Source organism: Arvicanthis niloticus, chromosome 3 (assembly GCF_011762505.2).
Source record: "Arvicanthis niloticus isolate mArvNil1 chromosome 3, mArvNil1.pat.X, whole genome shotgun sequence".
Taxonomy (NCBI): domain Eukaryota; kingdom Metazoa; phylum Chordata; class Mammalia; order Rodentia; family Muridae; genus Arvicanthis; species Arvicanthis niloticus.
Genome location: NC_047660.1, coordinates 99234855 through 99249372, shown reverse-complemented (window position 1 = coordinate 99249372; position 14518 = coordinate 99234855). Strand labels below are relative to the sequence as shown.

General features: G+C 42.0%; 1 protein-coding gene across 3 annotated transcripts in view; it reads right to left on the bottom strand.

The window, feature by feature from the left end:
• Window positions 1-14518, bottom strand: part of Nek10 (NIMA related kinase 10) — a 176329-nt gene that overhangs the window by 124842 nt on the left and 36969 nt on the right. For all 3 annotated transcript variants that reach the window (XM_076931584.1, XM_076931585.1, XM_076931586.1), the window contains 10 exons: window positions 14363-14442; window positions 13296-13382; window positions 10660-10884; window positions 7826-7965; window positions 6278-6339; window positions 4233-4310; window positions 2933-2997; window positions 1666-1768; window positions 1453-1581; window positions 804-941 (listed from right to left, as the gene is read on the bottom strand). In XM_076931584.1, the coding sequence (XP_076787699.1) occupies window positions 804-941; window positions 1453-1581; window positions 1666-1768; window positions 2933-2997; window positions 4233-4310; window positions 6278-6339; window positions 7826-7965; window positions 10660-10884; window positions 13296-13382; window positions 14363-14442 (1107 nt within the window). The remainder of the gene's footprint in view (window positions 1-803; window positions 942-1452; window positions 1582-1665; window positions 1769-2932; window positions 2998-4232; window positions 4311-6277; window positions 6340-7825; window positions 7966-10659; window positions 10885-13295; window positions 13383-14362; window positions 14443-14518) is intronic.

The window sequence follows — 14518 nt, the reverse complement described above, 5'->3', positions numbered from 1 at the left end:
CTGTTCTTTATGCTCTGGCCCAGACACCAAGCAAACATGACTGCAGAGCGCAGTGGGCTGGCAGCTTCCTAGGACTTAAAAACAGAAATGCACAAATAAGGAGAGCTAGAAAAGGAACCAGCATGTTCTTGGATCACAAAAAGAATTCCTCTTTCTCTTCGGTGTTCCTTTTTCCCCTCAAATAATCCTTCATAATAACAGCTAATTGGGCTATTATATCACACTAGCATATACTGCTCGTGATAATAAAAATATCCCAGAGGGTAATGAGGCACACCTTTAATCCCAGTATTTAGGACAGGAAGCCAGAAGGAGAGGAGCTCAAGGTCGCTCTCCACTGCAGAGCAGGCTTAAGACCAGCCTAGACTACACAAGCCTGGTCTAGAAAAGAAAAGGAAAACAGAACCTACATTTTAGATTTCATAAGCCAGACTTGACAGGTGTCATCAGGTTGGCTTTTCCTGACTGAAACTGGAGGGTGGTCTTTCTCAGATTCCCAGCACTGAAGTAAGGGTGTCTTTCTCCTGCTCCTGTGTAGTGAGTTGGTAGCTAAGCATACATGGTGTGTTGTGGCTTGTAAGCTCAACTGTTTTGCATCCAAGGCCCTGCTATAAACTCCTAAAAAGAAGTTTCCATGACTCAATAACAAGCTTTAGGAAAAACACTGGTAAAAATATCACTGCACCAATGTCCAGTATTTCACACCGAACTGGTTTATAAACAGCATGTACAGGAACGGCAGCAGAGCTCACCTTCAATGGCATTTATGTCGGAGACATCCCAGGAATAAGACAAATATTTACCTGCTCCTTAATTATTGTTAACTCAGAAACAATGTTCTTCACACTGCTGTCTCGGTCCTTCTTATCCTTTCCAAATGCTGGGTTATGCAAATTGACCTCCTTCATTGCTAAGAGATTTTGACCACTACGCTTTCTAACCTACAATAAGGAAAATAATTAATTAAATGCTCTGAGAGTTGAGGGTTAGACAAAGACAGGTGAACTAGAATAACAAAATTACATGGTTAATTAAGCCATAGCATGAGATTCTGGCTGCATTTACACTAAGCTGATCGAGCTTAAATCTGTTATCTTCTGCTCTGGTCCCCGATGCAGTGCTCAGTAGGCTTTCCCTGTGCAGGTGTAAGTTTATAAACTATGTCATGTACTGGGACAAGCTATTTTGATTAATTTCCTGGGATGGGGAAAAAATTTTCTGTGATGGGGTCACCTTGTTCTTAGTCAGTGACCAGGTATTAGAGCTGAGAGCCAAGGCAACACCCACATAATTACCACCCTGTGTCAGACACAACCAGCCACTCTCATCTCAATCTCTCCTTCTTCACTAGTTTTCAATGACAAGGATTCCGATTGAAATGATTGTGGACATCTGGAGTGTAACTTCAAGTTTGTTTTAAAACATGCGAACTATCTCCCAGGGCAGCCTCACCTTATAAACACAGCCGAAAGCTCCACTTCCGAGGTGGTCCAACACAGCATAGTCTCCTATGTGCTTCAAGGGCGCTTTCTTCTGATTGATGCTTTCAATATTCTCAGCAATTTGCTTCAGCTCATCTTCCTAATCAAGTCATAAAAGGGAAATTGGTTGCTATTATCCTGACTCCAGAGCAGCATGCCCAAATATTTAAAACTCAAGACTTACCAATAGCAAATTCAACTGGGATACCAAGTCTGCATAAGCACCGATATCACGAACGTAATGTCCTATGTCAATGAAGGTCTCAAACAGGTCGGTGGGGAAAAGTCTACAGGGAAACACACACACACACTTAAAGTGGAGCTGGGGAACGGAGAGCCAATGCTTCCCTTCTGGATGCAGCTGGATCACCAACTAACCCTACCAACAAACCTAACTTCATTAGGTCATCAGCAGAGTAAGAAGCAATATGCCCTGGCATATCATACAAATCTGCACTACAGCTGTAGTTCCTGTAGAGTAAGCCATGTTCTAAAGACCCACTGAACAGCACAGCACTGAGGTTACCTGTACTGCATGTCACACTTAGAACTAGGGAGGGGTGGACCTTACATTATTTGTTTCTATGGCCATAGAAGACAACATAACTGAAACAGATTATACCAAGGCCTCCTTTGTAATTTATTTGGGAGTTACAGACAATAGTCATTTTAAGAGAGAATGCTTGTTGGACTTTTACTAAGTACTTAGCACTTACATCAAGTCATTTGTTACAGTTCTAAACTTAGCTCTAGGATTTAAATATCCTTTTAATTTTTAAATGTTTTATGAGAATAAAATACCGGTAACTGAAAAAATGGAGAGAAGTATGCATTTATAAAGTTTTGGCTTCAGTGGCCTCTCAAAATGTTTGAATTCATTGAAATAGATGGTTTGGAGCCATGAAATGAAGGTTTATAATAATTATATTTTTCCTTAAATTCAAATATCATAGGAAAATAAAGCAATAATATAATTTACACTTTCTCAACAAAAGATTTGTTATAACATCCAGACTTCTCTCACCAATAAAATCTGGCGAAGTTGTGGACCTAGATTTTGTTCAAAGGGTATGCATCCCCCATATGTGTAATGAATGTGTCTGCTTCCTAAGGCCTGCATTTCCACCAGACTTACCAACTCTCCTCTAGCCCAGCCTATTAGGGGCACCTAAACAAACTCTTGGTTGGTAAGAGGAAATGATCAGACTAACTTTGGAATCTCTGAATAGTTTAGAAAAAAGTAAGTATCTTGATTCTATATATTCAAGATGTTAAAATCTTTAATTAAAACCAGAGCCTAAGCAGTTACATGGCCTGTGAGGAGTTGTACAGCGGTCACATGTGAGGTATCTGTGGAAACTGTTAAAGCTGTGGAAACTGAGAGGTCTGGAGAGGCATGGCTTGCATGGAACCGTTCTCTTCCCATCTTCCATGTCGCCCCAAGCTCGTACCTTTTAAAGAGTGGCCTGTTCCTTTCCATACTGAAGAGAAACCTCAGGGTTCTGAAAGCATAACACTAGGAAAGGAAAGAGAACATCACTCTTAAAGAGCAGTGCAACAAAGTGAGACATTTTCAGTCCAGAATCACCAGGAAGTAAACATTACAGACGCTTCCCTGGGAGAGGCTGACCTCAGCTGCAGGCCAGACTCATAAGCTACCACCAACCCTGGGATCTCTCTCCTGCCTACAAGGTTAATACTGCAACACTGTGCCACGCTGGAGATGTGGCCCTGCTTACTTCTCACCATCGGTTAATTCCTTTCTAAAAAGTACAAAATGAGCAGAGACATGAGAAATAGCCTTCTTCTGGCAGGGAAGCCAACCACCAAAGATTTGCAGGAACTCAAGACTCGCTCTCTGCTAGATGCTATGAACACCTCACTATTCATACAGCTTCTGTGAGTGAGTAGCCACTAGGAACTAGGGCATATAAAAACAGTAACAGGCATGCTGGATGCAAACCTGACCTTCAAAGCTGTCTTTCTTCCTTTTGTGACTTAGTAAGAATGATGACCTACAGCTCCACAAAAGTGAATTCTGTCATTCTGGTGTCACTGAGAACACAGTCCCTAATGTTCACTCCTCAGTAAAGCACCAAGGAGTCTTTGTGTGTGTGTGTGTGTGTGTGTGTGTGTGTGTGTGTGTGTGTGTGTGCCTACTTTGGGCCTTTGTCACTCTGTCCAAGACATACACCCAAGCTGCTTAGTATGCTACCTGTGCCCAAGTACTCTCTGAATTTCCCATGTCTACCTTGCTGATAGCATTCCCATGGAGATCTCTGCTGCCCTAGAGCAGCTGTGCCCAGTGACTTCTCATCGCCTTTTAAACACTTCTCATCCAGCAAAGTCTATTGCCTGGGCTTTCCTTTTCAAAGGCAAAATGTTGGTGACTATGGTTCATGTTTAAAGTTTATAACCATTTTTCCACTGTTGTTATATTCTGGTGTATAAGGGAAATGTTCTTGAAAGTACAACCAGCTGATGACCAAAGAAGCCACTAAATAAGCTACTTCAGTCTCTCTCTCTCTCTCTCTCTCTCTCTCTCTCTCTCTCTCTCTCTCTCTTTCTTTCTCAGTCTTATGTGCCTTCTGTAGTCACTGGTTTTCACAGACTCCATTCCCAAGCACAGCCCTTACCATCAGCATAGGACCCATTGTTAACCTAAACAATCCCCAAAAGCACACACCATTTTATCTCAGGATCCCCACATCTCCATATGCTGAGATAAAGAGCAACAGATAGGCTTATTACCTGTAGTAGATTAGTTTTTGCTGCGTTCGATTGTTTATTTGGTAAAATTAATTTTGCTATTGTATACACACCATTTTCCTGGAAAAATAAAGAGATCGTGTATCAGTGACCATTAGCAATAGAGACAAGCAATTCAGAAGCAGTAACGCGCCCTCACAATAGTGTAAACAGAAAAAACAATACTAAAAATGCCAAAGCAAGACTTTTAAGTGCCAAAGACTGCAGAATTGTATAATAATATTATATAATTGTCTACATAAATTTGAAGTGATTTAAATGTTATAATAACAAAGGATAGAGAATATGAACGAGCAAAGCAATTCAAACATCTTTCTATTTAAACTATGGGGCTGGAGTGACAGCATAGTCACTGATGTGCTTGCCACACAAGCATGAGGACCTGAGTTCAGTCCCCAGAGCTGAAGTTAAAATAAACAGTGACCAGCTGGGTAAGGTGTCTCACTTGTAATCCCAGTGCTGAAGTAGCAGAGGCAGGAGGCTCCCTGGGCATCACTGGCTAGCCAGTCTACCTGAGTCAGTGAGCCCTGTGCCAGTGAAATACCCTGTCTCAGCACATAGTTTAAAGCACATACAGTTCCTGCAGAAGGCCAGAGTTTGGTCCCTAGCACTCATGTTGGTGACTCACAGACACCTGTAACTCCAACTCCAGGAATGCAGCGCCCCCTTCTGGCTCTGCAGGCACAAGTACTATCATGTTCACAAACTCATAGGCAAACTCACACATGCATCCTTTGTTTGCTTTATCTTAATGTCTTTTTTAAGGTGGACATCTCCTAATGATCACTACCTCTGGCCTTCACACACACATGCGTTGCACACCCACACACATGAACGAACAGAGACATAAAAACACAAGTGTGCATACATTGCAAAATACCCATTTTAAACTGTAAAGCATAGTTTCTCCCTTTCTGCTTTTGATTATTAGAGGATACCCAGAGATTAGCCATTTCAAAATAGGTCTTTTTAAGGAAAAGAAAAATGACATGGGCAAACTTTCTAGAGAAATCAAGTTAACTGTGGAAACGACACTGTTTTGGACTTACTCCAACATACACATGGAGAGGAATGAAACAGAAGCCTGTTTCAGCTTTCTGCCAGCTATTAATGTATGTTTGTGTGGACATCTTGTCTGCCTCGCTGAATCTAATCATAGCTACAGCTATGTTATAGATCATCTTATAACTCTGTTTTATTCATAAGTAAATTCATGAGAGGTGAAGCCATTTTCAGGGGTAGTAAAGCTGGCCAGCCATGACAACAGGAAGTATGGGCAATCTGGCTGTTCTTCCCACTGGCCAGACTGTCCATGGATTTATCTCACCCCTGCTTCCACCGTGTATTCTGAAGATGAAGTTGTAGGTTTCTGTCTTTCCCTCTGTAAAACTTATCAAGAGGGAATTACCCCAACAAGAACTCAAATGAAAAGGATTGCAACTTACGCAGGCAGGAGATACCAGCATCAGTCAGCATCAGTCTTTCTAAGTAATGTTTGGCTTCAGCTATCAAGTTGGCACAGCCCTCAGATAACTCTGCCTAGCCTATGAGTGTTGTGGTCCATGTTCTTGATTGTTAATTGATTTAGGAGGGTCCAGCACAGTGTGGGCAGTGCCACCTCAAGGCAGGTGGTTCTGGGTTATATAAAGAAGCAGGCTGAGCACGCTCGAGGGGGAGCAAGCCAGGAAGCAGCATTCTTCCATGACCTCTGTTTCCGTTCATGCCTGCAGGTTTCCTGCCTTGAGTCCCTGCTCTGATTTCCCTCAGTGATGGACTGTTATCTGAAGAGTACGGCAAATAGACCATCTCCTGCCTGAAGCTGCTATTAGTCAGGGTTTCATCATAACAGGAAAGCAAACTGGAGCATGATTGAACCAAGTTAACTGAGGAAGGACAAGACTATAAGATGTAATCCTATAAGCTAAATGAGAAGAAATGTTAAAATATTTTTTAAACTGCATGATGGGTCCTCAAGCCAATGTTCTGGAATGCATACAACCCAACAGGACAGATTACAATGCTCTTACCTGAACCACTTGGTGGGCATTGGTATCATTGAGGGCCAGCTCAGTGAGTGCAGCACAGCAGGCTGGAAGAGAAGCAACCAAATCTGTATAATCTCCAATGTCCAACATGTGGCCAACACTCATCAGGAATACAACACACTGGCAGGTAAATGAATGACTGCTTTCAATATCGTCCCTGGTGATCAGACTGTTCTTCATTTCAGAGAGTGACAAACTGCCACTCATGGGGCCAGGAGTCTTAAGCCCTTCCTGCTCCCTGGCTGCCTCTCATGACACTGTACACTGATACACAATTCTTCCTCCTGAGCCCTTCCACGGGTGTGTTATGCTGAACTCTTCCATCCATCCATCACCAGATAATTCCACAATGCCCTTCTGGCTACAATATCTGACTTGCCATCAATGTTTCACATGAGGAAAGCTGAAGGCTATGGTCTTGAGGAACATGGCTAAAGATGCATGGCCTAGATGGAGGGAAATACTTAGATGCCACTAGCTGCTTACCTTTCTTATTTATATGTGAAACAGGTAGTGTCAAGCAAACTTATGTGACATATACAGCTCCAGAAGACTATTTATGTGTCCCCTAGGTACCCCACTGAGCAGAATGCATAGGAAATTACAGCCTCCAAGTCTCTTGTGTCCCTCTCTAGGCATTGGCTCTCCCTATAATCACACTGTGGTTACCACCAATTACACCACTCTAAGAACACCCAGAAGTCCAGGAGCCCTGAGAGCAGCTAACATGGACTCTGGGAGACCTTTAACCAGGTAACCCAGCACAAGACTGTGGAGATGTAGAGGGCATTCTAAGTGCACACAAATTTCAAAGAGAAAAAAGATCTTAGTTCTCTGCCCTCATGCATCTCTGAAGAGACTTCTTCAATTGTTCAGTAGGAAATAGCTGTAAACAAAGCAAGCCAGTTTTATGACATTGCCCACTGCCACACCTGTTCCATGTCTCAGTGCCTCACCAAGCTCCAATAGTCTCCAGCACCCTCTGCTCCTTCCCAGGCTGCTCTGTGCTCCAGACTGACCAGAAGCACACACACTGCATGGTTGCTCTACTAAGCCCAGAGGTCAGGCATCCTGACAGGTGCTTGCCAGAGGAAGTCTACCAGGAACAGACTTAGCCAGCTTGCCTTTTGCATCCTTTGAAAAAGCCATGCATTTGTCAACTCACTCTCTCTCCTCCTTGGAACTGATGTGTGGAAAAAAACTCATTGCCCCTTTGCAAGGTGGGAGATTTGTATTAAATAGGATATTCTAAGGCCGAGGAAACTGTAGGAAGCATGGCTCTGGCCCAGATCAAGCTGTGTGCTTTAACCCAGCCATATCAGAGATCACATCTTTGTGTAGTTAACCTTCCAGCCCAAGACCTGTACTGAAGGAAGTTCTGGCATTCACATGTTTTTACCATTACACATTGGGAACCCCGCAAATCGTGTATACACCACACCACTATACTAATGTTAGAACAAGGAATAACAACACAATAATAAAGAATGCAGTCTTAAGTAACAAAACTCAGTCTTCTAAGACAGATACCTGCTTGGAGAGAGACAGTATTTTCCTGGATTTCCCCAGGGCTTAAATCTTCTGACAAATGAAGCTGCTGGATACGTCCTGCAGCGTTTGCACTGGACAGGCTTCCGATGGAGGAACGATCAGAAACAAAATTTCTGTCTCTACAAAAGGAGAGCTATTGTTCAGACCATTTATTCTTTTTCTTCTGTGCCTCAAACACAATGAAAATGCCATTAAAAAAAAACCCTCATATTTTGTATAATGAACAAATACGTAGAAACCTTTGCCTCCTCTGGGTCATGAGGTTTTCTATGTTTTTAATTGCTTCATCTGCAAATTCAGTTAAAACCACGTTTGGTGTACGGTGTGAGATGCGAGGCCCTGACCAACCTTCTTTGATCCTCATGCCTGAACTCTTGGGGACACTGCGGTCTTTGTGTGGGTGCACCTCAGTCAGAACACCTCTGAGTTCTTTTATTTGTCTGCTTGTTCGTTCTCTTTATGTCCCTATGCTTCTATCATGGCCCCCATCCTTCCTCTCCTCTCAGCCCCGCCCTTACAAATCTCTCTTAGTGAAAACCAATCCTGCTGAGTCTTTAAACTGTGTTTCCTTTCTGACCCCCACCCCAGGAGTCTCCATGAGCACACCTTGAAGCCCTGCCTTTGCCTGCCCCTGGCCCTATCAGCCATTTCTGTCTGGTCTCCTCTTTTCTCTTTCCTCTGGCTGAAAGTAGGTTTTTAAACCTTTCCCTCTGTTTGGCTGTTCCAGGCCTGGTCAGGTCTTCTAGTCTGCAGGGCTGTGGTCATCACCCTGGCATCATTTCCACCGTTGCGGTGGACTTCCTCCCTTCCAGCTCAGTTACTCATCCTCCGCCACTGCTCACAAATCTGTGCTCTGCAGTACGTCTGCTGTGCCCTGGGTGCACGGCTTCCCAGCACAGACTCTGTCTCTTATCTGTTTTGCTCCCTGTGGTTTATATGGTTACTTTATTTATTTATTTCTCATGACATCAGCTGTTTGGATCTGTACGTTCTCACACATAACACAAATAGAATCTCCATGCTATCTGGGTCATTCTGTTCTTTCTGTCATGAGCTGGGGCAAGGAACAGTTCCTTTGATGGTCTTATCTGTGGACATAATTACCTTGGAGCTCTCTGTGGTGATCACTGTGCCTGATCAGGAATGTGCCTGCTGTTGGAGGCTGCAGGTATACAAGCCTAACTGGGCCTTCAGAAAACTGCCCCGCAATAGCGGCCTGTGAACACTATAGCTACCAGCCACCAGGCTGCACCTACACCAGGGGCCAGCAGCAACTAGCAGGTGCCCAGCAAAAAATAAATCCTTCCAAATACCCATATATATTAAACATCCAACAGGAGTTGACATATATCACCTTCCTGGGGACAAGTTTTTTAACACCATGCCATGGATGGGGTTGGAAACTGAGTTTTTAGCCATTAAGAACTCCTACTTTTCAGTGGTAATAAAAACTATGACTTGAACAAATTAGGGGAAAATACCTTATGTTATAATTAAATAATCTAAATAATACTTAACTAATTATAGAATTCCAGGCATCATTAAAAACATAGCAACTACTTAAGAATAACTCCATCCACCATCTTCATCCTACAAGCACGCACAGCCTTTGCAGTTATTCTGACCAAGAGAATAGCCTATTATGTCATAGGACCGGTGAAATATTTATAATCTATACCTCCAAGTAACTAAGGCTTTTGTAAAAAACAAAGGGATTATCAGCAAGCTATATACGTTTCCTTTGTTCTCCCAGTGGCAGAAATCACTAATGAAGCGTGTTGTTCATATCTCTGCAGTCTCTTCTAATGCTCTGAAATATTCCCACAGAGAAATTCTATAAAGAAATAACATGTAGTCTTAGTCATATTGATTTGATAATCTGCAGTGATGCTAAAATGGATTAGCCAATCTGCCTAGGGCTTGGAATGAGCTTTCTTGATGGACCAGAGATCATAAGCATGGTGGTCTCTTTTGAGCAGAAAGATCTATCTGTAGCTCTGACTTGACACCTTTAGGGCTGAATTATGCTCTATAATAATATTAAGTAATAGCATGCTCCCAAACATGGTACTAATTTGTGTTATTACTCAATTCTTCAAGATACTTAATTCATAAAATATAGTTACAATGTAATATATAACCCCAAAATTTTCAACTTCAAGGCTATTTTAACAAACCATCTCTTTTTATGCTTATGGCAGAGAAGCCACTAAAAAGCAGGGGTAAAGATGAGGTGGTTAGAATAAAAAATGGTTCCCATAGGCTCATAGAGAGTGGCATTATTCATTTAAAATGATTAGGACATATGACCTTGTCAGAAGAGGTATAATCTTGTTGAAGGAAACGTGTTGCTGGGTTGGGCTTTGAGGTTTCAAATCCTCAAGCCAGGCCAAGTTTTTCTCCCTTCCTGCTGCCTCTGGGTCTAGATGTAGACTCTCAGCTCCTTCTCCAGCTCCATGACAGCTCCATGGTGCTGCCATGCTTCTCACCATGATAATAAGGGACTTTAGCCTTTGAATTGTAAGCCAGCCTCAATTAAATGTTTTCCTTTATAAGAGCTGCTATGGTCATGGTGCCTTCCCAGAGCGATAAAGCCTTAACTAAGACAAGAGGCATATCCATGTTATCCCAGTGCTGTGACTGCAGAGGTAGGTGGACCTCTGTGAGTTCTAGGCCAACCTCGTCTACATAGTGATATCCAGGACAGCTAGGCTTATATAGAGAGACCTTGTCTCAAAACACAACAAAACAAACAAATAAACAAAGGCTACTAGAATATTCTACTAATTTTTAAGATCCAAGCCCCTACTTACCCTTGTAAAATATGAAGGAGCTGCTTGATGCCACCCCAGATACGAATTTCCACACTGGTCTCTGGGTCCTCACATACCTGGACCAGAATCCAGACCACACTCCACAGCAGCTTCAAGTGGTCAGAATGGAGCAGACTGAGCAGGATGGGGATCCCCTCATAGAGTTTTACCTGCTCCTTCACCTGGGGCTCAGCACAAAGCAGGCGCAGGAGCTCGGCAGTGAGTCTAGTGTGAGGGGAGCAAGGGTGAGATGCACACTAATTATGTGTCAGTGACGTCACACTTAGACTGTAGCTACCACGAGGACACAGAAGCTATAACTTGAGCCACTGCTCTTCCCATCTTGTGATCATTGGTCGTGGGTGATAGATGGGCCTCTCTGCCAATTGCCTCTCTGTCAGTTCAGAGCCTGCCACTTTAAGATCAGATATACCTCCCCTATCGTTTGTTGTAACCAGCTCCCTGTTGCTTTGGTCCCTATGTTCTACTATCTTATCAGGAGTTCTATATGCTGTAACTGCCTTTAGCTACAGAGCTACAGCCAAGTTCCCCATACCCTGGTTAAAGTATATATATATAGTTTACATCAATAATATATATAGTTTATATATACAAAGAAATATATATAGTTTACATCAATAAATATATAGTTTACATATATAAAGAAATACATATAGTTTACATATATAAAGAAATATATATATATCACCCCTTTTTAGTCCCTCACATACACCATGTGTCCATGATAGCTATCTTTCCTACTTTCACATTAAGCTAATAATATCTGCAATACTGTCCCTCCTTACAACTTCATATGCTGCCTCTGTCTGCTCCTCCCCTTCAAAGCCTGACCATGGCTAGTGGTTATATAGCTCTCTGTCTTCTAACAAAGCTCATTTCCTGAAGGTTAATTTCATGTCTGTTCCTTTCTGGAGCTTTCTGTTTGCTCCACCCCTTTGTCCTAAACACTCCAGGGTTCACATTCCCACACTGTTCTGCAATTCCATTCCCAGAGAACTTCATGCTTCTCTCCCTCTTGAGCCCCGCTCCTCTCCCAGCTGTTGTTAAGAACACATGTCCTGTGGGGAGTGGTGGTTCAAGTCTGTTCTCCCAGCACTTAAGAGGTAGACAGAAAGACCACTATTAGAACAAGACCAGCCTAGAGAGGGCTGCTTATTACACCTGTCTCAAACAACAAGAAAGAATGTATGTCCTTTGGTAAGCAGCATGCTTTATCTTTTCATACTTTCTACAAGACACATTCTCTCTTTGGGCTAAGTACATCTTGATATGTGAATGTAGTCCACTCCTACTCTGCCTCTTTTCTGTGATTCCCCATAATGCTCAAGTAAAACTCCATATATCTTACCATGCAAAACCCATCCTAAAAATCTGGATGAACATGTTATGTTACCTCCTCTCTAAAATATGAAGAACAATAGAGTTTTGTGTAGATAAAATGAGGACTTGTGAGGGCTCAGGGAATATCTTGACATAGAACAAGAACTCATCAGAATTAGATACATTTTTTGACTTATCGGGAACTGTTCTAGTTTTTGACACAGTCTCCTTTGGCCCAGCTGAGCCTGCCAGCACATTCCTCTCACACACCCAGGATCTGCCTCTGTGTTACAGCATACCCTGTGCTAAGACATTTTCTTCTATCTCCCTTCACTCTGATTAGGAACTTTTATTCTGTGCTGAGCCTTGTTGACTGCCTCTTCCAGGGCACCACAGTACTTCAAGGACCTAAGGAGTTCTTGCCTACCCCTACCTCACACTGTACACTCTGATCTTACTCCACAGTGATAGAATCTGCCACCTTGCCCCATGAGTGAGTTCAAATCATCAAGTCAAAACAAAACAGTGTTAAGTCAGCTTTGAAAAGGCATAGAAAAAATGCGCAAGTATCAGGTCTCCATTGCTCAGGATTTTACACTCCTGGCTTCACAGGGAAAAAAAATGTGATTTAAATGCCAAACAGTGCAGATTTGCAAGCCTGCACACACCTAATTCCATCTGTACAAAGTCTTCCTCTAGAACAATGTACAGCTTAAACAGAAAGGAATCCATTGTGTTTCCGTTTTGGATGTGGGTTTTAACATGTGATCAAAACACAAGTCAGTCATCTCATCTCATATATCTTAAACACAATAGCTTTTAGCAACCTCCTTTATTCCACGTGTTAACCTGAAATTACCAAAAAGAAACCCTACCCCCCAAAAAAAAACCAACTAAAATAAATAAGTAAATATATAAAAACAAAAAAACCCTTAAAGTTTCTTCTTGTAAACTTCTTTTAGACAAAATTAATAATGATCCAATCATAAGATTATATGACTGTGTTCTGTGTACCTCTCTCTGTGAGCTTCTGCATATTGCCTTAAACGGAAAAAACTGCCAAGCTGATTCATGATATTTAATTAAAAATATAAATGATGATATTTTTTAAAAAAGCATTTTTACCACAAATGAGAGAGAGAGAGAGAGAGAGAGAGAGAGAGAGAGAGAGAGAGAGAGAGAGAGAGAGAACAAGAGACAGTTTTATTCTGGAGCCAGTTTGAGGTTCATAGATACAAGTCACTACAAAGGCCATGTTCTGCCGTAGAAGCACTTTCATGATGATAAGACCCTACCTTTTGGAGAGTAAGTCATATTCATGCAGAATCATCAACAGATTCTCTACTACGTTGAGTTCACTGATCTTCTCCCTACACTCTGGACTGCAAGTGCACAAATATTAGTAGTTACTAAAAACATATCCTACTACAGCCACACTTTTGTACCCTGTAGATCATATTACTTTATGTGGTAGTTTGAATGAGAATAGCCCCCACAGGCACATGCATTTGAATAATTGGTCCCTGGTTGGTAGAATTCTTTGGGAAGGATTAAGAGGTGTGGCCTCAATGGAGGAGGTGTGTCATTTGGGTATAGGCTTTGAGGTTTCAATACTCAGTAGACTCGTTCTGCCTCATGGTTATATCTCAAGATATAAGCTCTCAGCTACTGTTCCAGTTCCATGTCTGCCTATCTGGTGCCATGCTCCCTATCATGATGGTCATAGATGCACCCTCTGAAACTATAAGCCCCAAATAAATTCTTTCTTCTACGGTTTGCCTTGGTCATGGTGTTTTAGCACAGCAACAGGAAAGTAACTTAGATACCATGTAAGGAATTGTGAAGAGAGACCACAATTCCACAAGAAGAGGAATGGAATGGTGTACTGTTCACAAAAACATAATAATCTGCTCATTAACATAAAAACATATTTATTGTTCTTTCATTTAAAATAATGATACTATAGAAAAGTGGGTTTTTAAAACCACCTTTTATCATTGAAAATGCCCTATATGTTACAAGGAATGTATAGTTAAGAATAAAGAAACAAGGTCTGGGAGATTCAACTAGCATAGAAATGTAGTAGTTCTGAAGGCCAAAGAAAGAGGACAGAACATCAGAGATGTTCCTCCAAACAGCAGTCAGAAACCTGAGAGTAAAAGTCAGAAAAAGCAAATCTCTTTCTAACTTAAATTTTAAGTTATGCTTCCTAGCCAGGTGAATCTTTAGCCTACGCTGTTCCCCATGTGCCTCCCACATCAGCTTTTAACTGAGCAGGTGACCAAATAGCCTGTGTGTTTGTATCTCTCCCATCTACAATGCTGCAATTCCTGCACAGAGGAGTATACTGAGATACACTCACCTCTCTGCTAAGCTAGCCAGTGCCAGAAGAGTACCCAACAGGACATTGTTGTCTCGGGCACCAAGTAAATTCACTAATGTCTGAAGAAGAGAAGAGAATACATAATTACCAAAGTCTGAGAAGCCTCTTGAATGGTGTGTACTGTTTCTAAAAATT